The sequence below is a fragment of the Phaenicophaeus curvirostris genome, chromosome 11, assembly GCF_032191515.1.
Source record: "Phaenicophaeus curvirostris isolate KB17595 chromosome 11, BPBGC_Pcur_1.0, whole genome shotgun sequence".
Taxonomy (NCBI): Eukaryota; Metazoa; Chordata; class Aves; order Cuculiformes; family Cuculidae; genus Phaenicophaeus; species Phaenicophaeus curvirostris.
Window position 1 is genome coordinate 22,762,721 of NC_091402.1, and position 18,904 is coordinate 22,781,624.

The following is an 18,904-nucleotide window of genomic DNA, read 5'->3' on the forward strand; positions in this document are numbered from 1 at the left end:
CTGCAACCAGGACACACTCAGTCTTGGGGAAGGAAAACCCAAAATACTGTGGTTTGGGTTTGGTTTTGTCTTGCAGTCATCCTTATTTCAAAGAATTTTAACTGAATGTGATTTTTTTTCAAGGAGGAAGGCAAGCAAAGAGGGGGTGTGTCATCAAGGTGGGTATCTTAAAAGGCTCTCTGTGTCGGAGCCTTTGAGCTCCCCTTCGCCCCTGTGTTCCCAGCTTCCTTGGGCTTTGACTGACACGAAGGTGCAGCGGCAGCAGCTGTTTATGGGCTGGAGTAAATGGCAGAGCCTGGAACAGGTCCAGGTGTGAGGCTTCTCGGGCAGGGCTTTGCTTGGCTGCCACGTTGCAATCATAGCGATAAGATGAGCTGATAAGATTTCTGCTGGGGGGCCGAGGGGGCTGCTTATCTTTTTCCTGCAGTGAGACCAAGTCAGAGAGTTTGGCATTTTCGGTAACAAGCTTGGAGGAGTGGAAAATGTGACTCAGTCTAATTATAAACCAGCTTTTTCAGGCGGGCCGGGAAGTTCCTTGTTTTGTCCTGCTGTTACGGGCCGCTGCCCTGTGCATCCGGGGAGGCTGAGGAACGCCACGGTGAGGACCCTGCGAGGAGCTGACCTGGGGATCTGGCTGGCCGCTCCTCAATGCCAGCTTTCCAGCAATGTGCTGATGGCAGGAATAAATTGCCAGAGCTGGTTAGCTGTGCGACAGCAGCACTAAACCCCCAGCACTTGGCATCCCCGCTGTGTGGTATTTTCACTTCCCTTTGGCCTTTCGCTTATAAAAAGTTGTGCTGAAAGAAGCACCCGACTTAACTTTTTTTTTAAGCCGTTTGAGGCTTTTCCTGCCCCGCGCTCACCCCCCGAACAAGGGAGAAAGCGGGGTGTGGGCAGCCCGTGGTGACCCCAGCCCCGGCGCGGGCGGGCTGCGCCTTCCCGCTCCAACAATAAGGCTAAACAAATCCTTCCAAGCTGCTCGCATGGAGCGATGAAAGGAGGATTTCTTGGGACACTCAATGTTTTGTAGTGACCTCCCAGTGAAACAGCTGTTGTGTTCCCTTGCCCAGGCAGAGTGGGACGCTGAATGGCGCCCTTATAGCCAGCGCAGAGGCGCAGCTGGAAGAGAAGCCGTCACGGGAGGAGTATGCGAGGGTGGCATGGGCTGGGTGTTAGCCTGCACCCTTGTGAAGCCATTTTACTGACTGTAAAGATGCTGGTGAGACAAAGCACAGCTCTCGGGCGGGCTGCACCGCGCAGCGCAGCCCTGTGCTTGCGTCCACAAAGGAGGGGGGGCTGGCTGTGCGTGAGGCTTTGCTTGCCCGCTCGAAAATGCAGATCAGCAGCCGGCACGTAAACTTCTCATTTGGGTTTCATGAGCACATAAAAGTAGAAGAGCTATTTCAAGAAGCAGTTTCAATACAGGCTGAGGGTCGGCGTGATTGAGAGCGGCCTTGCGGAGAAGGACTTGGGGCGCTGGGGGTTGAAAGGCTTGGCATGAGCCAGCGACGTGCGCTCACATCCCAGAAACCAGCCGTGTCCTGGGGTGGATCCTAAGCAGTGGGAGCAGTGGGGTGAGGGAGGGGATTCTGCCCCTCTGCTCTGCTCTGGGGAGACCTCACCTGGAGCACTGGATCCAGTGCTGGAGTCCTCAGCGCAGGGAGGACGTGGAGCTGTTGGAGTGAGTCCAGAGGAGGCCACGGAGATGATCCAAGGGCTGGAGCACGTCCCGTACAAGGACAGGCTGGGAGAGATGGGATTGTTGAGCCAGGAGAAGAGAAGGCTGTGAGGAGACCCTAGAGCAGCTTCCAGTACGGAAAGGGGCTCCAGGAAAGCTGGGGAAGGGCTTTTTCCAATGGCCTGGTTTTATAGGATGAGGGGGAACAACTTTAAATTGGAAGGGGGAAGGTTTAGATTAAACATTAGGAAGAAAATGTTCACTGTGAGGGTGGGGAGGCCCTGGCCCAGGTTGCCCAGAGCAGTGGTGGCTGCCCCATCCCTGGAGGGGTTCAAGGCCAGGTTGGATGGGGCTTGGAGCAACCTCAGTGGGAGGTGTCCCTGCTGTGGCAGGGGTGGAACTGGATGGGCTTTGAGGACCCTTCCAACCCAAACCATTCTGTGATTCTGTGGAGTAGCTTTGCTGTCTGGTCCTTCAGAGACTGAGGTTTGCGCTGGAAGTCAAGGGCCAGGACCTGTGGTGCAGCCTCTGAAGCCTCATGCTCTCTTAGCTCAGCTCTCCGAGCTGAAGGGTTCGATTTTTCGACAGCAACAGCTTCTGTGCATGGAGACGTGCAGGAAAGCTCTGTAGGGCTTTGCTGGGACCTGCTGAAACGCAAGTTAGTTTAACCATCCTGACCTACCCCATGCACAGAGGAAGCAGCAATTACTGGCTGTTCCCGTGAAGCTTTCCGTCTCGGAGCCACAGCGGTGAGCTCCTCCTGGTAACGAAGACTCGGGTCAGTGAGGCTGATGTACTTCTGAGAGCTGTCGAATCTGTGGGCTGTTTTTAGACCTGGAGGGGCAGATTTGTCTGCATGAAATGTCCTGAAGCAGCTTGGTTTTGTCCGTGAGTCCCTGTGCCTCTTGTCCAAGGCACAGCAGCTCCGAGGAGCTCTGGCTGCTGAAGATTCCCTGAAACTCTGTCAGGAATCATGGCACGTGCTGCCGTTCCTCCCTGCTCAACATGCCGAGCAAACACAACTTTCCTTTCCTCAGACTGAGCTTTGCCCTGTCTCCTTTTTCAGAGGATTCCTTGCAAGGAGGAGGACTCCCTGGAGGCTTAGAGGGCTCTCTTGCAGGGAGGAAGGCAGATTTTGCCTGAATTCCCTCTCGGGAACAGATTTGCTTGCTGCTCCCTTGCTTATCTTTGCCTTGTTGGCTACAGGGCTTTAAGATGTAAGTTTAAATGAAAACCAAATCAAACCAAGGTATCTTCTTTCGTGAGCTGACCACTCTTGGCTGGCCTAAAAATAACAGGTCTGAAAGGACTCTGTGAACAGGGGCTTCCAAACCAGCCGGGCCTCTCTCCGTACTGAAAACCACACAGGGCTGACTTTTTTACTGGTCTCCAGCGCCCTGCCAGGCTGGTGTAACCTTTAGCCGATAAGCGATCATTTACAGTTATCTCAAATAATGGCAAAACAAAGACAGCCTTTTTTTTCTTGAGCAACGGAAGAGTTGTTTTGAAACCAGAGCCCGCGAGGGAAATGGTGGGGCTGAAGGCTGAAATTTATTGCACACATAGGAAACCGGGAAACCTTTTAACATGAAAATTAGAGATCCCAAATCATTAACTCTGGGCAGCCTTAACAAACACCCTGTGAAGCAATATTTGAAGGAAGCTTTGCAGGAACAGAGTCCAGGGCTCTCCTGGGCTCCATGGGTCAGTGTTCGTTTATCATGGAATGATTTGGCCTGGAAGGGAACTCCAAGCCAGGGACCTCTCTGCTCCAGGCTCAGCAGCCCCAGCTCTCTCAGCCTGTCCTCAGAGCAGAGGTGCTCCAGCCCTCGGATCATCTTCACAGCCTTTTGGTCTCCATTTGGACACTGAATTGTTGACCACAACTCTGAGTGCGACCGTTCAGCCAATTCCTTATCCACAGATAGATCCGTCCATTAAATCTATCTCTCTCCAGTTTAGGAACAAGTCTTTTTATTCAGCCCAATAACTGCTTTGCTCATCTCCTCTGCTCTCGCTGGGCTCTTCCGTCAGGGGAACACGGGTGGGTTCTGCTGCCGGGGCAGTAGCTGTTCCAGGCAGAGCTGTGGCGGCCAACGCCTGGGACTTATTGCCTTCCCCAAGATTTCCCAGGGGAGGCACGGGCGCCTTCATGAGTTTCGTAGCCGTAATACACAGAAATGTGATTCTCTGGGTCACCTCTTGCAGAATCCTTAGCCTGGGTCTGCGTCTCCTGGCAGGCTGCACGCAGCAGACTGAGCTCAGCTCTTTTGAAATCAGGTCTGAGTGGGGCTGTGAATGTTTTGCAGCCGTTGCATCCCTGCTAGGACAAGTTGTCCTGGTGAGAGGTTGCCTGGCCTGGTTTGGTTTTTCAGGAAATCCTGGTTTCGCTGTGAATCTGCCCAGCTGCCGTTTTGTTTTCTAGCACAGGCCCTTGAGAACCTGCGCTCACGTGTAAACTCTGGGTTAAAAATGCTTTTCCAAGCAGAAATACCGAGGCTGGCCTGTGCCTCCGTCGCTTGCTTTTTGCACGTGGGGCTGGGCGCCGTTCCTGAGGGAGTTTGGCTATCAAACACGTGATTGAAGAGGGAATCGCCTTGTGCCACAAGATTAAAGGTAACGCTTCTTGCACGTCCCGCGCGGTGCCTGGGAGGAGCGAGAGCGGCCAGCCTGGCTCCCGGGAGGGCTCCGTGCAGAGCGTGTGATCCTGTCAGTAAGGGCTTTTGCAGAGCGCACGGGAGGGGAAGATTTGTTCCAAACGTAGCCTAAAATCACGCATTCAGCATGTGTTTGAACACTCACTTTAAAGTTTTTACTCTTCTTGGTTGTGCGAGCCTCAGTACAGCTGCGGCTTTGTCTTGGCTCCTGTTTCCATCCCCTGTCCCAGCCCTGCCTTTCCTCCTCCCCGTGGGCAGCTTAGCAGCAGATTTTGGCTCAGGGAGACAACGAGTGGCACCGTCTGGGTCCTGCTAACGTAGATGCTGGATCACGCTGGGCACTGGCCTGGCATCTCCGCTTTTCGAGGTGTGATGGAATTACTGTGGAACACAAGTGCGGGTCAGCCCTTCTCCTGGCTGGGCCCCCGTCTTTGCTCCCTCTCAGCGGAGGAGATGCCAAGGAAGGACAATTCAGTCCTTTGTTCCTGCAGGAGAAGGGGCTGCCTTGCTGTGCCCGGCTCAGGTAAGGGATGTGTTTCCTTCGGGCCGGCTGGGCTAAAAGCAGCTCCTGTTCTCGCTGCAGGGGGAGGGCGAGCGCAGGCGGCAGCCCTGCCGAACCCCACGGGTGTCTGCCAGGCGCACCGGGGAGCAGCGAAGCCGAGGGGAAGGACGTTGGCAACGTGAGCCAGTGGGAGGTGTCCCTGCCCGTGGCAAAGGGTGGAACTGGATGGGCTTTGAGGTACCTTCTGACCCAAACCCTTCCGTGATTCTGTGCTTAGGACATTCACATCCCAGCGCCTCCGTTGTGGCATACACGGGGACGCAGGGCCCACGGGGAGCCTTTCTGCAGCTGCTGGAGGCAGGAATCTCAATTTCCTGCTCTCGGATATTGCAGTTAACAAAAAGCTGTGCTAACGGCTTTAAACGCTGCTCTATAAACTGTACCCAGCATGCATCTCGTGATGTGCTCTCCAGCTTGTCCAGGCTGGCCAATGCAGGGCTGATCCTTCACAGAAGAGAGCAGTGAGGGTGTTGCATCCAATTCCAGCCCCCTTGCCATGAGCAGGGACACTTTCCCCTAGACCAGGTTGCTCAGGGCCCCAAAGACTTTGGGGTCTGACGTTATCCTTGCAGAGCTGCACATCCAGACCCTTCAGCGTGCCAAAACCTGCAGTGGGGAACAGTCTGGGGCCCCAGTGGTGCTGCCTGGACCCTCCACTTGCCATCTGCCTGGCGCTGGGCATCGCTCTTTGTCCACGCCAGGGGCAGCAGGACCCACACGGGGCAGCTCTGGCGAGTCCAGCCCCATCCCTGTGCCCGCTGCCAGACAGGGGCGTTCCTTGCACACGGCTTCCTTTGCAGAGCTCCTCACCCAGCTTTGCATTTGGGTAAATTATGAAATATGTATGAGTTTTACAGAATTCCAGCATAACCACAGCACATTTTCAGGAGGACAGCAGGCGCGCGGCTCTGCTTTGGGCTGCAGCAAGCCCAGAGCCTCAACCAGGCTGCTCAGCCTGTCTCTGTGGGGCCCAAAATGTCCTGTTCTCTCTGAGGAGGGGAAGTGCCTCGTGGCAAGCTCTGAAAGCCCAGCCAGGGCACCTTCCCAGCGCCTCTGAGTCCTGGAGGTGGCAAAGCTCAAGTTACTCGCCCTGGGGTACCAACAGTGGCAGGAAATGTCACAGCCCCCGAGCTGGCAGTGTCACCCCTTCCACCCTGCAGTCCAGGCGGTTCCGCTGTGCCTGGGGATCAGCTGCACTTGTACCTGCAGGCAAGGAGCCTTTGCAGGACCTGATGACCTCCTGTGGCTCCTTAATCCCTTTGGGACCAGTGCACCCTGCAGAGCTTGTCCTTGACATCCTGTGGAGAAGGAGACGCGGGCTGTGCCGCTCTGGTCAGGGTGTTCTTTCCCCAGGTGTTAGGCTGTGGATTTTTTCTTTAAACCTTTAAATTCAGCATCATTCCTCCTAGAACCTGTCCTAACGCTGTATTGCTAAAAGCATCTTCTTCTCTCTCTTATTTGGTAGATCTCCGAAGCTGGGAAGGACTCCTTGCCTCCTTGGTTACACTGGAACGCGGAGAGCAGCTCCCTGGAAGGGCTGCCCCTGGACACGGACAAGGGCGTCCACTACATCTCAGTGACCACGCTACAGCCCTTCCCGAACGGGAGCTACGTGCCGCAGACTGCAAACGTCTTCTCCATTGAGGTCCACCAAGAAGACCACAACGAGCCTCAGTCGGTGCGAGCGGCCGTCCAAGACACGGGCAACGCGGCGCCGTTCGTGTGTGGCTCGGAAGAGCCGGTCACTATCCTGACGGTCATTTTGGACGCCGACTTAACAAAAATGACACCAAAGCAGAGGATTGAACTCTTAAACAGAATGAGAAGCTTCTCAGAAGTGGAACTTCATAACATGAAGTTGGTTCCTGTTGTAAATAACAGACTCTTTGACATGTCGGCCTTCATGGCTGGACCGGGAAATGCAAAGAAGGTGGTGGAAAATGGGGCCTTACTCTCATGGAAACTGGGATGTTCTCTGAGCCAAAACAGTGTCCCCAACATCAGCAAGGTGGAAACTCCAGCAAAGGAAGGAACCATGTCTGCCCGCCTCGGCTACCCTGTGGTTGGCTGGCACATTGCTAACAAGAAACCTCACCTCCCAAAGAGGATGCGGCGGCAGATCAACGCCACCCCGACGCCCCTGACCGCCATCGGGCCGCCCACCACCGCCACGCAGGAGCCCCCTACCAGGATTGTCCCCACCCCGACGTCACCCGCCATCGCGCCTCCCACGGAGACGACGGCCCCCCCTGTCCGGGAGCCCATACCGCTGCCGAGGAAGCCTACGGTCACCATCAGAACGAGGGGCCCCATTGTGCAGACGCCCACTCTGGGGCCGATCCAGCCAACCAGGGTAGCAGAAGGCACCGGCACAGCCTCCGTGCCCATCCGCCCCACGATGCCTGGGTACGTAGAGCCCACGGCGGTGATCACACCACCCACGACTACCACCAAGAAACCGAGAGTCTCCACGCTGAAGCCAGCCACGCCGTCCACGACAGATTCCTCCACAGCGACGACGCGAAGGCCTACTCGAAGGCCCAAAACGCCCCGTCCGACGAAGCCTCCCAGCACGACCAGATCCCCCATCTCCAAGCTGACGACGGCCTCCCCGCCGAGCCGCGTACGCACCACGGCGAGTGGGATCCCCCGGCCCTGGGAGCCGAATGAGCCACCCAAGCTGACAAACCACATCGACAGGGTTGACGCGTGGGAGGGCACCTACTTCGAGGTTAAAATACCGTCAGATACCTTCTACGACAAGGAAGATACCACCACTGACAAACTGCAGCTGACCTTGAAGCTGAAGGAGCAGCAGATGATCGAGGAGAATTCGTGGGTCCAGTTCAACAGCACCAGCCAGCTCATGTACGGCCTGCCGGACCACAACCACATCGGGAAGCACGAGTACTTCATGTACGCGACTGACAAAGGGGGGCTTTTCGCTGTGGATGCTTTCGAAATCCACGTCCACAAACGCCCACACAGAGACAAGTCTCCGGTGAAGTTCAAGGCCAGGCTGGAAGGAGACCACAATGCGGTGGTGAACGACATCAATAAGAAGATCATGCTGGTGAAGAAGCTGGCCCTGGCGTTTGGCGACAGGAACAGCAGCACCATCACGGTGCAGGAGATTGCCAAAGGCTCCATCGTGGTGGAGTGGACAAACAACACGCTGCCCCTGGAGCCCTGTCCCCGGGAGCAGATCCGGACTTTGAGCAGAAAAATCGCGGATGACTCCGGCGGGCCGAGCCCGGCCTTCTCCAATGTCTTGCAGCCCGAGTTCAAGCCTCTGAACGTGTCGGTGGTCGGCTCTGGCAGCTGCAAGCACATCCAGTTCATCCCCGTGACGAAGGACGGCAGGGTGATCTCGGAGGCGACGCCGACGGTGGCGGCGGGCAAAGACCCCGAGAAGAGCAGCGAGGACGACGTGTACCTGCACACGGTCATCCCCGCCGTGGTGGTGGCCGCCATCCTCCTCGTGGCCGGCATCATCGCCATGATCTGCTACCGCAAGAAGAGGAAAGGGAAGCTGACCATCGAAGACCAGGCCACCTTCATAAAGAAAGGCGTGCCCATCATCTTTGCCGACGAGCTGGACGACTCCAAGCCTCCGCCGTCCTCCAGCATGCCCCTCATCCTCCAGGAGGAGAAAGCCCCGCTGCCCCCGCCGGAGTACCCCAACCAGAGCATGCCGGAGACCACGCCGCTCAACCAGGACACCATCGGGGAGTACACGCCGCTGCGGGACGAGGACCCCAACGCGCCGCCCTACCAGCCTCCCCCTCCGTTCACCGCACCCATGGAGGGGAAAGGCTCCCGCCCCAAGAACATGACCCCGTACAGGTCCCCGCCGCCCTACGTCCCCCCTTAATGAACATGGAGGCTCTCGGGGGGAGAAGGGGCCCCCGGCTCCGCACCGGTGCTGTCTGTGGGCCGGCGGCCCCCTCGCCAGCCGGGCGCCCGGACCCCCAGCCCGCTCCCCAGCAGGTTCTCCCGGCGGCGCCCGCCGCACCGGCGTGCTCGCGGGACTTGGGGAGGCGGGGGGGGACGACACTCCTTTTATTTTTGCCTAACAAGCTTTGGTTTTATTTTATTCATAGAAAGAAATTCTCGGCTCAAACCACGCCTTCCCGGTGGCTGGGCTGGTGGCGGGGGCCGGGGTGGGGAGGGGGTCGGGGTCGGGGCCGGGAGGCGCAGGCAGCACTGGGGGAGCACTCGGGGTCTCCGCTGTTTGCCTTTAACACTAACTGTACTGTTTTTTCTATTCACGTGTGTCTAGCTCCAGGAGTAACATGAGAGGTAGCCTAAAAATGATTAAATTCAAGGGACTTTCTGAAAATGATGGTTTAAGTTTTTACATTTAATCTGCTTTTTATCTAGACTGGGATGGGGGCTCCTCATAGAATCGTAGAACCGCTTGGTTGGAAAAGACCTTTGAGATTGAGCCCACCCGACCCTGTCCACTGCCGAACCGTCCCCGAGCACCTCGTCTGCCCGGCTTTCGAACGCCTCCAGGGATGGGGACTCCACCACCTCCCTGGGCAGCCTCTGACGGGGCCTGACAGCCCTTTCAGTGAAGAAATTTTTCCTCATCTCCAATCTGAACCTCCCCTGGCACAACTCGAGGCCGGTTCCCCTCATCCTGTCGCTGGTTACCTGGGAAAGGAGCCCAGCGCCCACCTCGTTCCAGCCTCCTCTCCAGGAGCTGCGGAGAGCGATGAGGTCTCCCCTCAGCCTCCTCCAGGCTAAACAGCCCCAGAGCCCCTGGGATCCAGACCCTTCCCCAGCTCCGTTCCCTCCTCCAGACGCCTCCGGCTCCACTTCTTGGAGCGAGGGCCCAACGCTGACCCCAGGGTTCGAGGTGCGACCTCCCCAGCGCCGAGTGCAGGGGGACGATCCCTTCCCTGCTCCCGCTGGTCCAAGCCAGGAGCTGTTGGCCCCTTGGCCCCTTGGGCCCCTGCTGGCTCCGTTCAGCTGCTCTCAGCCGGCACCTCCAGGGCCTCCCTGGTCATCGGTGAGCGCCGGGCACAGGCTGTGCCAGGGGCGTCACCGGCCCCCACGCTGTGACGGCTCCTCCGCTTCCCGGCCAGCACTGGGAAGTCCAACTGAACCGGTGACCTCACATCTAACTTTACTATTTACTATTTTTGATACGGCCTCGAACTGGTTGATTCCAAACAAGATTTAGCAGCCAGGGAGCTGGTGCCTTGCAGGGGCTCGGCCTCCTCAGATACAGCTCCGGGACCCCTGGGCGCCCCCCTGCCCCCCAGCCGCTGCCCCAGAGCTGCTGCCCCCAACCCCAGACCCCCCAACACCTGCCCCCCAGCCCCTGTCCCCCAGCCCCAGACCCCTATTCCCTGCCCCCCAACCCCTGCCCCCCAGCCCCAGAGCTGCTGCCCCCCCAGCCCCTGCCCCGTCCCCTCCCCTGGTCCCCGCCCTGCAGCGCCCCCTGCCGGCTCCGTCCCCGCAGCGCCCCCTGCCGGCTCCATCCCCGCAGCGCCCCCCGCCGGCTCCTTCCCCGCAGCGCCCCCTGCCGGCTCCTTCCCCGCAGCGCCCCCTGCCGGCTCCTTCCCCGCAGCGCCCCCTGCCGGCTCCTTCCCCGCAGCGCCCCCTGCCGGCTCCATCCCGCAGCGCCCCCTGCCGGCGCCGCCCCGCCCCGCCGCGGCCGCCATGTCGGAGCCGGCGGGGCCCGCCCGGTGCCCGCTGCCCGGCGCCCCCCGCCCTCCCGCCGCCATCGCGCTGGGCGGGGGCAGCGGCGCCGGCAGACACGGGGTCACCGCCATCGACCTGCGCTTCCCCCGCGGGGCCCCCGCGCGCGTGAGTGCGAGCCGGGACGGGACCGGGGGCGGGGACCGGGACCGCGGGGTGGGGGGGATAACGGGATGGGAGGGATGCTGGTACTGGTACCAGTGTAGGAGAGGATGCTGGTATTTGTACCTGTATGGGGAGGGATGCTGGTACTGGTACCAGTAGGGAAGGGATGCTGGTACTGGGACCAGTAGGGGAAGGATGCTGGTACTTGTACCTGTATGGGGAGGGATGCTGGTACTGGTACCAGAATGGGAGAGGATGCTGATACTGGTACCAGTGTGGGAGAGGATGCTGGTACTGGTACCTGTATAGGGGGGATGCTGGTGCCGGTCCTGGCAGGGGAGGGAAAGCCCCAGTACTGGAGTGGGGAGGGAGATGCTGGTACCGGTATGGCGGGAGGATGCTGGTGGTGTTTGGCGGGGGTGCTGCTGCGGGGGTGCTGCCGTGGGGCTGAGGCCGCGGTCCCGCAGGTGCAGGAGATCGTCTTCAGGAACTTCTACACGGCGTTCATCAGCGTGCGGGTGCAGCGCCCCGGGTCGCGCCGCTGGGTGACCTGCCTGCGCGACTACCGCCTGATGCCCTGCCCGCACACCGAGGAGGGCGCCCAGGAATACTTCTCCCTCCACCGACACCAGGTTGGTGCGGCCGGGCGGCAGCCCTGGCATCGCCCGCGCCCCAGCACGGCTCCCTGGGTCCCTGTGCTGACGCCCCATCGAGCCCCCCGGGCGGCCTCGCGGTGCCCCCTCGCCCCGCAGCCCCCGCGATGGGACCTTCCCAGGGGCTCCTTCCCGCTGGGGTGGGCTGGGGGTCTCTTTGGCGCTGGCCCCGCGGCGCTGACGGCTCCCCCCATCCTTGTCCTGGCAGATGCTGTGCGACATGGACCAGGTGACGGCGATGCGGTTCATCCTGCGCCAGCCCTCTCCGGTCTGGCTCAACTTCACCATCGAGGAGCTGCAGGTTTTCCCCCCGGGACAGAAGGTGAGCGAGTGCCGGTGCTGCCGGGGGTCCCAGGACAGGCCACCGTCCCAGCCCCGCGCCTGGCGGAGCTCCCTGTGGCGCCGGGGCTCCAGGCACCCCCGGGGGACGCAGGGCTGTGGCCCTCGCATCACCCTCTGCATCGGTTTCAGAGCCCCCCGAAGGATTTCCCCTCCTGGCTCTCCCAGCTGACGCCTCCGGAGCAGCCGCCCAGCCTGCACGGGGTGAGTGAGCGGCACCGCGGGGACGAGGGACCCGCACGGGGCACCCGCAGGCGCCCTTGGTGAGGCTGCCGGCCCCATCCCCGCCCCGTGGGCTCCAGGTCCTCACCAGGGAGAGCCGTGGAGCCCCGGCGTGGCCTGCCCCACGCGGAGAGTGGTTTGAAATACCTCCCCGGGGATGCGCTGGCTGAGGTGACGTTTCAGCCCACCTGCTCTCTGATCCCGGGGCAGGAGCGTCACTTGGCTGGAGGGTGGGACGCGTGGGGACGGGGCAGCCTGGTGAGGGGACACGTGGGGACGGGGCGGCCTGGCGAGGGGGACGCGTGGGGACGGGGCGGCCTGGCTGATCCCCCGCACTTTGCAGAGGGCGCGCCCTGGGCAGCACGTCCAGCGGGGACAGCAGGCGGGCAGAGGGAGGTCACAGCCACGGCGCGTGTTTACGGCTCGTGAGCCACATCTGCCCGGCCGTCGGCCTTCGGTGAGCAAAGTCCAGGCAGAGCAGGGCAGGAATCCTGCTGAATCAGCCCCCGGCGTTCCCCGGAGAAGCAGGCTGGGCCCGGAGCGATGCCGTGTGCCCCAGCGCCTCCGCAGCGGTTCTGCCGCCGGGCTCTGGTGCTGCGGTGCTTACAGTGCCGCCGCGGCAAGGCTTCTGCCAGCCCGGCTGCGGGAGCTCCGGTCCTTGCTCGGGTGTCTGACCCCCCCAGTCCTTGCCAGTGGCTTGGACCTCATCCCCCCTGGCAAGGGGCGTTATCCTGGGCCATGCCGGGGCTTGCTCCGGGCTCGGCTGTCCCAGCGTCACCACGAGCACCCGCAGCGGGCAGGGCCGGGCAAGGAGAAGGCTCGAGCTATCCCGGTCTGGGGAGCTGCGGCCGAGCCCACGTGTCCTGCCTGGCTAAAGGTCCCCAGGAGCGGGGTTTCTGTCCCCAGCCCCGGGAGTGCCACGGAGGGAGCTGTTGGGAAACTCCGGACTGTGCGATTAGGTTTTTAATCATTAGCCAGCGATCTGTCTTCCCCTCTCGCGCTGGACGCCTGCCAGCGCGGCCGGGCTGCCGGCACGGGGTCGCCCTTGCCCCCAGCTGCCCGTTTCCCTAGAGCTCGGCCACGCTCACGCTGTGCCGGGGAGCCGCCGGCCGGGCAGCAGGCTGGCACCGTCACCGCAGCACCCGGCCCTGCGACGGGCAGCGCCATCCAGCCCCTCCGCTGCCTCAGCCGGGGCGATCCGGGCCGTCCCCGCGCTCCGCAGCATCGTGCCCCCTTCTTTCCAGGAGCTCCCTGACCCGGAGAAGGTGTCGACGGAGGTGCAGCAGATGTGGGTGCTGACGGAGGTGATCCGGGCTCGCCAGGCGGCCGCGCGCATCGGCCGCTTCGACGTGAGTCCCGCACCCTGCGAGCAGCAGCTCCGGCCTCGCCGCATTGCAGGGAGAGCCCTCCCGGAGGCTCCCGGTGCCGTGAGGTGCCCCCGGCAAAGCCGTGGAGCTGTGCCGGCACCGACGGTTGCTCTCTTTTCCAGGTGGACGGCTGCTACGATATCAACCTGCTTTCCTACACGTGAGCCCCGGCGGGAAGGGCCCGGCTCCTCTGTGCTCCCAAGGCCCGAGCAGACTGTGGTGCTCGTGCACAACCTCCATCCCTGCGGCTCTGGGGGTCTCCGAGCCCTCCCCGCTCCCCCTCTCCGTCTCCTCCTGTGCCCGGCAGCGCTGCCGCCCCACAGCCCCTGTGGCCTCTCCCGGTGCCCTCCAGCCGCCGCGGTGCCGCTCTCGGCACGTCCCGGCGCTGCTGTGGGCACAGCCGGCATCCCGCACGCTGCGTGTCCCCCAGGAGCAGCCCCCAGCCCTGCCTGCGGGGTGAGGGTCGTGGGGGCCGGCAAGGGGCCCGAGGGGCACGGGAGAGACAAGGTCACGACTAAAAGCTGCTACCTTGTCCTGCGTGAGCCTGCCCGTGCGTCGGGGAAGGGGCCGGGGGGCTGTGCCAGGGCAGGACCCGCACCAGCGGCCCTCGCCGAGCTCTCACTCCCAGTTCTGGACCAGTGGGAGCAGGGAAGGGATCGTCCCCCTGCCCTCGGCGCTGGGGAGGTCACACCTCGAACCCTGGGGTCAGCGTTGGGCCCTCGCTCCAAGAAGTGGAGCCGGAGACATCTGGAGGAGGGAACAGAGCTGGGGAAGGGGCTGGATCCCAGGGGCTCTGGGGCTGTTAACCTGGAGGAGGCTGAGGGGAGACCTCATCGCTCTCCGCAGCTCCTGGAGAGGAGGCTGGAACGAGGTGGGCGCTGGGCTCCTCTCCCATGTAACCAGCGACAGGATGAGGGGAACCGGCCTCGAGTTGTGCCAGGGGAGGTTCAGATTAGAGTCACAGAATCGTTTGGTTGGGAAAGACCTTTGAGATCATCGAGTCCAAGCTACTTCTCCATTACTGAACCATCCCTGAGGGCCTCATCTGCCTGGGGGTGGGAATTGAGGAAAGTTTCTGTATTGCAGGAGCGGTGAAGCCGTGTCTGAGGCTGCCCGGGGCGGGGCTGGGGGCTCCATCCCTGCAGCCACGGCGGGGGCGGGGGGGGACTCGGATTAGCGGGTGCTGGATGGGCTGGGAGGCCCTTTCCAAAGGCCTGGAGTGACTGGGCGGGGGGGGGCGGCTTTAAATCGGAAGGGGAGAGATTCAAAGTAAACACTGGGGAGAAATTCTTTACGATGAGGGTGGGGAGGCGCTGGCTGCCCAGAGCAGGGGCGGCTGCCGCATCCCTGGGGGCTCCATGGGGCCGGGAGGGAGTGTCCTGGGGAAGGGGGGGGGACGGGCTCTTAGGGCCCTTCCAGCTCCGGGATTCCAGCCCCGCGGGGGCGGAGCGGGGGAGGAGGAGGAGGAGGAGGGGGAAAGAGGAAGAGGAGAGGGGAGGAGGAGGAAGAGGAGAGGGGAGAGGAGCGGGGATGCTGCCGCTGCTGCGCGCCGGGGCCCGCGCGGCGCTGCCGCCGATCCCCCCGGCCCGGGCGGCGCTGAGCGGGGCCCCGGCGGCTCCGGGGGCCCCGGGGGGGCTGCGGCGGAGCCCGCTGGACGCGCTGCACCGGGAGCTGGGCGGCAGGATGGTGCCGTTCGCCGGCTGGAGCCTCCCCCTGCAGTACGACCCGGGCCACCTGCGCTCGCACCTGCACACGCGGCGCCGCTGCTCGCTCTTCGACGTGTCGCACATGCCGCAGGTACGGGCCGGGGGGGGATGGGGGGGACACCGGGGGGGTGCCCCGCAGCGCCTCACGCCGCCCCCTGCGCCCCCAGACACGAGTGAGCGGCAGGGACCGCGTCCGCCTCCTCGAGAGCCTCGTGGTGGGAGACATCGCCGAGCTGCGCCCCGGCCAGGTACGGGGACACCGGCTCCGGGGACACCACCGGGGACACATCCACCGGGGACACGGCCACAGGCTCTGGGGAACCGCTGGGGACACATCCCACCAGCACCAGGGACACCAGCAGGGTCCCATCCCACCGGCACTGGGGAACCAGCAGGGTCCCAACCACCGGCACCCAGGGACAGCAGTGGGGATGGGGTCCTGCCGGCACCCAGCTGCTAGAGTGGGGTTGGGGGTCCTGCCGGCACCCATCGCGCCCCGGCACGGGTCGTGTCCCACAGGGCACCCTGACGCTGCTCACCAACGAGAGAGGCGGCATCGTTGACGATCTCATCGTCACCAACACGTTGGAAGGTTACCTGTACATCGTGTCCAACGCCGGCTGCGCCGACAAGGACTTGGCTATCATGCAGGTACGGCGCCGCCCGAGCCCCACGGGACGTGGGGTCGGCAGGACACACAGTGGCAGAGTCACCCCTGGTTTGGTGGCGTCCGTGGCCACGTGCGGGGCTGGCACCAGCCTGGTCCCCACGCTGCGCTGTCACCCGGCAGGGCCGAGCGGCGGAGCTGCGGGCGGCCGGCTGCGACGTCCACCTGGAGGTGCTGGACAACGCGCTGCTGGCTCTGCAAGGTAGCTGGCACCCGGCATCACCACGCAGGGTCCAGCCTTCAGCGGGTGCCGGACTGCACCCTCTGCTCGGCCCTTGCCTGATGGATGCTGGTGCCCTCCCCGTGTCCCCCGTCCCCGGACACCAGGTCCCCCAGAGCCACCTGCCTCTCCAGGTCCCTCCACGGCGCAGGTGCTGCAGGCAGGGCTGTCGGATGACCTGGCCAAGCTGTCCTTCATGAACAGCATCACCACCACGGTCTTCGGCGTGCCGGGCTGCCGGGTCACGCGCTGCGGCTACACCGGGGAGGACGGCGTGGAGGTACCCCCGGCACCGCGCCGACACCCCGCTCTGCGGCACCGAGGGTCGTGCCGTGCCACGCTCAGCCCGCCCTGTGCCCGCAGATCTCGGTGCCCGCGGGGCGCGCGGTGGAGCTGGCCAAGCGGCTGCTGGACGTCCCCGAGGTGTGGCCGGCGGGGCTGGCGGCCAGGGACAGCCTGCGCCTCGAGGCCGGGCTCTGCCTCTACGGCAACGACATCGATGAGACCACCACGCCTGTGGAGGCCGGGCTGCTCTGGACCCTGGGTAGGCTGGGGCAGCCCCACGTCCCAGCAGGGTGCAGGGACCAGGCGGGCATCTCCAGAGCAGGACCCGCTGGCCCAGCGACGGGTGGGCGATCCCTGTGCTGATCCTCGTCCATCTCCGCCCCGCAGGGAAGCGCCGGCGTGTGGCCATGGACTTCCCCGGCGCGGCGATCATCATGGCGCAAGTGAAAGAGAAGCCGAAGCGCAAGCGTGTGGGGCTGACGTCGGTGGGACCCCCCGTCCGGCCCCACACGCCCATCCTGGGCCCCGAGGGGACGCCCGTGGGTAGGTGGGGGCAGTGGGGCTGGCACGGGCTCAGCTCCGAGCTGCGCCCACAGTTGGGGACAGGCTGGGGTGCTGGCCCCTGCTCACCTCCTCGTGTCCCCCGCGTCCCCAGGCACAGTGACCAGCGGCTGCCCCTCGCCCTCGCTGGGCAAGAACATCGCCATGGGCTACGTGGAGACGGCGCTCAGCCGGGCCGGCACCGCGCTCACCGTCGAGGTGCGGAAGAAGCAGCACCCGGCGCTCGTCACCAAGATGCCCTTTGTGCCCACCCAGTACTACACGGCCAAGTGAGGGAGCGCCCCACGGCCCCAATAAACGCCCCCCAACCCACTCCCCGGCCTCCTCTCCGCTGACAGCGATGGTTTAATGCGGCGATTTAATGCTGCGGGCAGTGCCCAGCGCGTCCCGGCTCCTCACTCCCGGTGTGTCTTTGCCAGCTCTGCCGTGGAGCCCTCCCTGCAAGAGAGGGACAGCGTGAGCACGGCTGGGGCGGCACCACTGCACGGGGGCTGCGCTTACTGGGGAGCACTGGTTTGGGGGGCAGCATTTCAGAGTGCAGTGGGAGGGCACTTACTGGGCACACTGGTTTGTAGTGCAGCGGTCTGGGAGTCAGCAGGGGCGGTGCTTACTGGGGAGCACTGGTTTGGGGGCAGCTGGGGCGGTGCTTACTGGGGAGCACTGGTTTGGGGGGCACTAGTTTGGGGGGCAGCTGGGGCAGTGCTTACTGGGGAGCACTGGTTTGGGGGGCACTAGTTTGGGGGGCAGCTGGGGCAGTGCTTACTGGGGAGCACTGGTTTGGGGGCAGCTGGGGGGGTGCTTACTGGGGAGCACTGGTTTTGGGGGCGGCTAGGGGGGTGCTTACTGGGGGGCAGCGGTTTGGGGGGCAGCAGGAGGGCTCTGGCTGTGCAGGGCCGTGCGGGTGGCAGCGGGGGCAGCAGCGGCGCGGGTCTGGGTGGCGGCGGGGGTGGCAGCGGGGGTGGCAGCGTCCCGGTACCGGCGGGGCAGGGCCGTTGGCGCCCCGGAGCGCGGTGCCGAGCGGGCCGGGACTCACCGGGGCGGGCAGTGCCGCTCGGCGGCGCCGTCGCGTCCGGGCGGGCCGGCGGGGGACAGCGAGTGCGCGCGGGGCCGCGCGGGGCCGGGGCCGGTGGCGGGGCCGGGGCCGGGGGGGCGGCGGGCGGCGGGCCCGGTCCGGTAGCAGAGCGCGGCCACCGCCCCGCCGTAGGCGCGCCAGGCCAGGCGCACGCCCAGCAGGCTGAGGCCGAGCCAGAGCAGCAGCAGCTGGCACAGCGCGGCCCGCACGTCCTGCGCCGCCCACTCGGCCGCCAGCTCCCGGCCCAGCGCGCCCAGCGCCCGCCACGGCGCCTCCCACGGCACCGGCGCCGCCATCGCCGCCGCCACGGGCCTGGGGGCCTCGGCGGGGCCGGCGCGTGCGTGACGCGAAGGGGCGGGGCCTCGCGAGAGGGGCGCGCAGAGTGGGCGTGGCCTGATCAGGGGCGGCGCGCGTTGATGACGTAGGGGGGCGGGGCCTGGTGATGAGGGGAAACTGGTTGGCTGGAGGGCCCAGAGAGTGGTGGGAGATGGAGTTAACTCCGGCTGGAGGCCAGTGACAAGGGGTGTCCCCAGGGCTCAGGGCTGGGTCCAGCCCTGTTCAGTGTCTTTATCAATGACCTGGAGGAAGGCATCGAGTGCACCCTTAGCAAGTTTGCGGACGACACTAAGCTGGGTGGAAGCTGGATCTGCTGGAGGGTCGGGAGGCTCTGCAAAGGGATCTGAACAGGCTGGATCCATGGGCTGAGACCAACGGGATGAGGTTTAACAAGGCCAAATGCCGGGTCCTGCACTCGGGGCACAACAACCCTGAGCAGCTACAGACTAGGAGAAGTCTGGCTGGAAACTGCCTGGAGGAGAGGGACCTGGGGGTGTTGGTTGACAGTGACTGAACATGAGCCAGCAGTGGCCCAGGTGGCCAAGAAGGCCAATGGCATCTTGGCTTGGATCAGAAACGGCGTGACCAGCAGGTCCAGGGAGGTTATTCTCTCTCTGGACTCGGCCCTGGGGAGACCGCTCCTCGAATCCTGTGTTCAGTTCTGGGCCCCTCACCACAAGAAGGATGTTGAGGCTCTGGAGCGAGTCCAGAGAAGAGCAACAAAGCTGGTGAGGGGGCTGGAGAACAGGCCTTACGAGGAAC

The 18,904-nt window shown here is 63.6% G+C and overlaps 4 protein-coding genes across 5 annotated transcripts in view; 3 read left to right on the forward strand and 1 right to left on the reverse strand.

Annotated features, from left to right (window-relative positions):
* DAG1 (dystroglycan 1) overlaps nt 1–9,239 on the forward strand; it is a 46,054-nt gene extending 36,815 nt beyond the window's left edge. The window contains exon 3 of the mRNA XM_069865948.1: nt 6,363–9,239. Coding sequence (XP_069722049.1) covers nt 6,363–8,771 — 2,409 coding nt within the window. The 3' untranslated portion in view covers nt 8,772–9,239. The remainder of the gene's footprint in view (nt 1–6,362) is intronic.
* A 1,307-nt stretch (nt 9,240–10,546) lies between these two features.
* NICN1 (nicolin 1, tubulin polyglutamylase complex subunit) lies at nt 10,547–13,839 on the forward strand. Of its 2 annotated transcripts, XM_069865956.1 has the most exons (7): nt 10,547–10,717; nt 11,182–11,346; nt 11,576–11,689; nt 11,839–11,910; nt 12,272–12,385; nt 13,173–13,277; nt 13,418–13,839. In XM_069865956.1, the coding sequence occupies exons 1-7, from the start codon at nt 10,571–10,573 to the stop codon at nt 13,457–13,459; spliced, it is 759 nt and encodes a 252-aa protein (XP_069722057.1). In that variant the 5' UTR covers nt 10,547–10,570; the 3' UTR covers nt 13,460–13,839. The 2 variants fall into 2 exon arrangements, with proteins under 2 accessions (XP_069722057.1, XP_069722058.1); XM_069865957.1 differs by lacking the exon at nt 12,272–12,385 and having other exon boundaries at nt 13,418–13,838.
* A 986-nt stretch (nt 13,840–14,825) lies between these two features.
* AMT (aminomethyltransferase) lies at nt 14,826–17,045 on the forward strand. Its single transcript, XM_069866237.1, has 8 exons — nt 14,826–15,092; nt 15,169–15,249; nt 15,521–15,652; nt 15,792–15,870; nt 16,023–16,168; nt 16,252–16,432; nt 16,561–16,716; nt 16,829–17,045. The coding sequence occupies exons 1-8, from the start codon at nt 14,826–14,828 to the stop codon at nt 17,005–17,007; spliced, it is 1,221 nt and encodes a 406-aa protein (XP_069722338.1). The 3' UTR covers nt 17,008–17,045.
* An 11-nt stretch (nt 17,046–17,056) lies between these two features.
* Nucleotides 17,057–18,127, reverse strand: TCTA (T cell leukemia translocation altered). Its single transcript, XM_069865959.1, has 2 exons — nt 17,768–18,127; nt 17,057–17,172 (listed from the first exon to the last, which is right to left on the reverse strand). The coding sequence occupies exons 1-2, from the start codon at nt 18,100–18,102 to the stop codon at nt 17,130–17,132; spliced, it is 378 nt and encodes a 125-aa protein (XP_069722060.1). The 5' UTR covers nt 18,103–18,127; the 3' UTR covers nt 17,057–17,129.
* Between the last annotated feature and the right edge of the window lie 777 nt (nt 18,128–18,904).

Coding starts and splice junctions, on each gene's coding strand:
- TCTA (XM_069865959.1), bottom strand. CDS start 18,102: ATGGCGGCGCCGGTGCCGTGGGAGGCGCCGTGGCGGGCGCTGGGCGCG. Junction 17,173..17,767: donor GAGCGGCACTGCCCGCCCCG/GTGAGTCCCGGC, acceptor CCTCTCTTGCAG/GGAGGGCTCCACGGCAGAGC.
- NICN1 (XM_069865956.1), top strand. CDS start 10,571: ATGTCGGAGCCGGCGGGGCCCGCCCGGTGCCCGCTGCCCGGCGCCCCC. Junction 12,386..13,172: donor TGCCCGGCCGTCGGCCTTCG/GTGAGCAAAGTC, acceptor CCTTCTTTCCAG/GAGCTCCCTGACCCGGAGAA. Junction 13,278..13,417: donor CGCGCATCGGCCGCTTCGAC/GTGAGTCCCGCA, acceptor TCTCTTTTCCAG/GTGGACGGCTGCTACGATAT.
- AMT (XM_069866237.1), top strand. CDS start 14,826: ATGCTGCCGCTGCTGCGCGCCGGGGCCCGCGCGGCGCTGCCGCCGATC. Junction 15,250..15,520: donor CCGAGCTGCGCCCCGGCCAG/GTACGGGGACAC, acceptor CGTGTCCCACAG/GGCACCCTGACGCTGCTCAC. Junction 15,653..15,791: donor AGGACTTGGCTATCATGCAG/GTACGGCGCCGC, acceptor GTCACCCGGCAG/GGCCGAGCGGCGGAGCTGCG.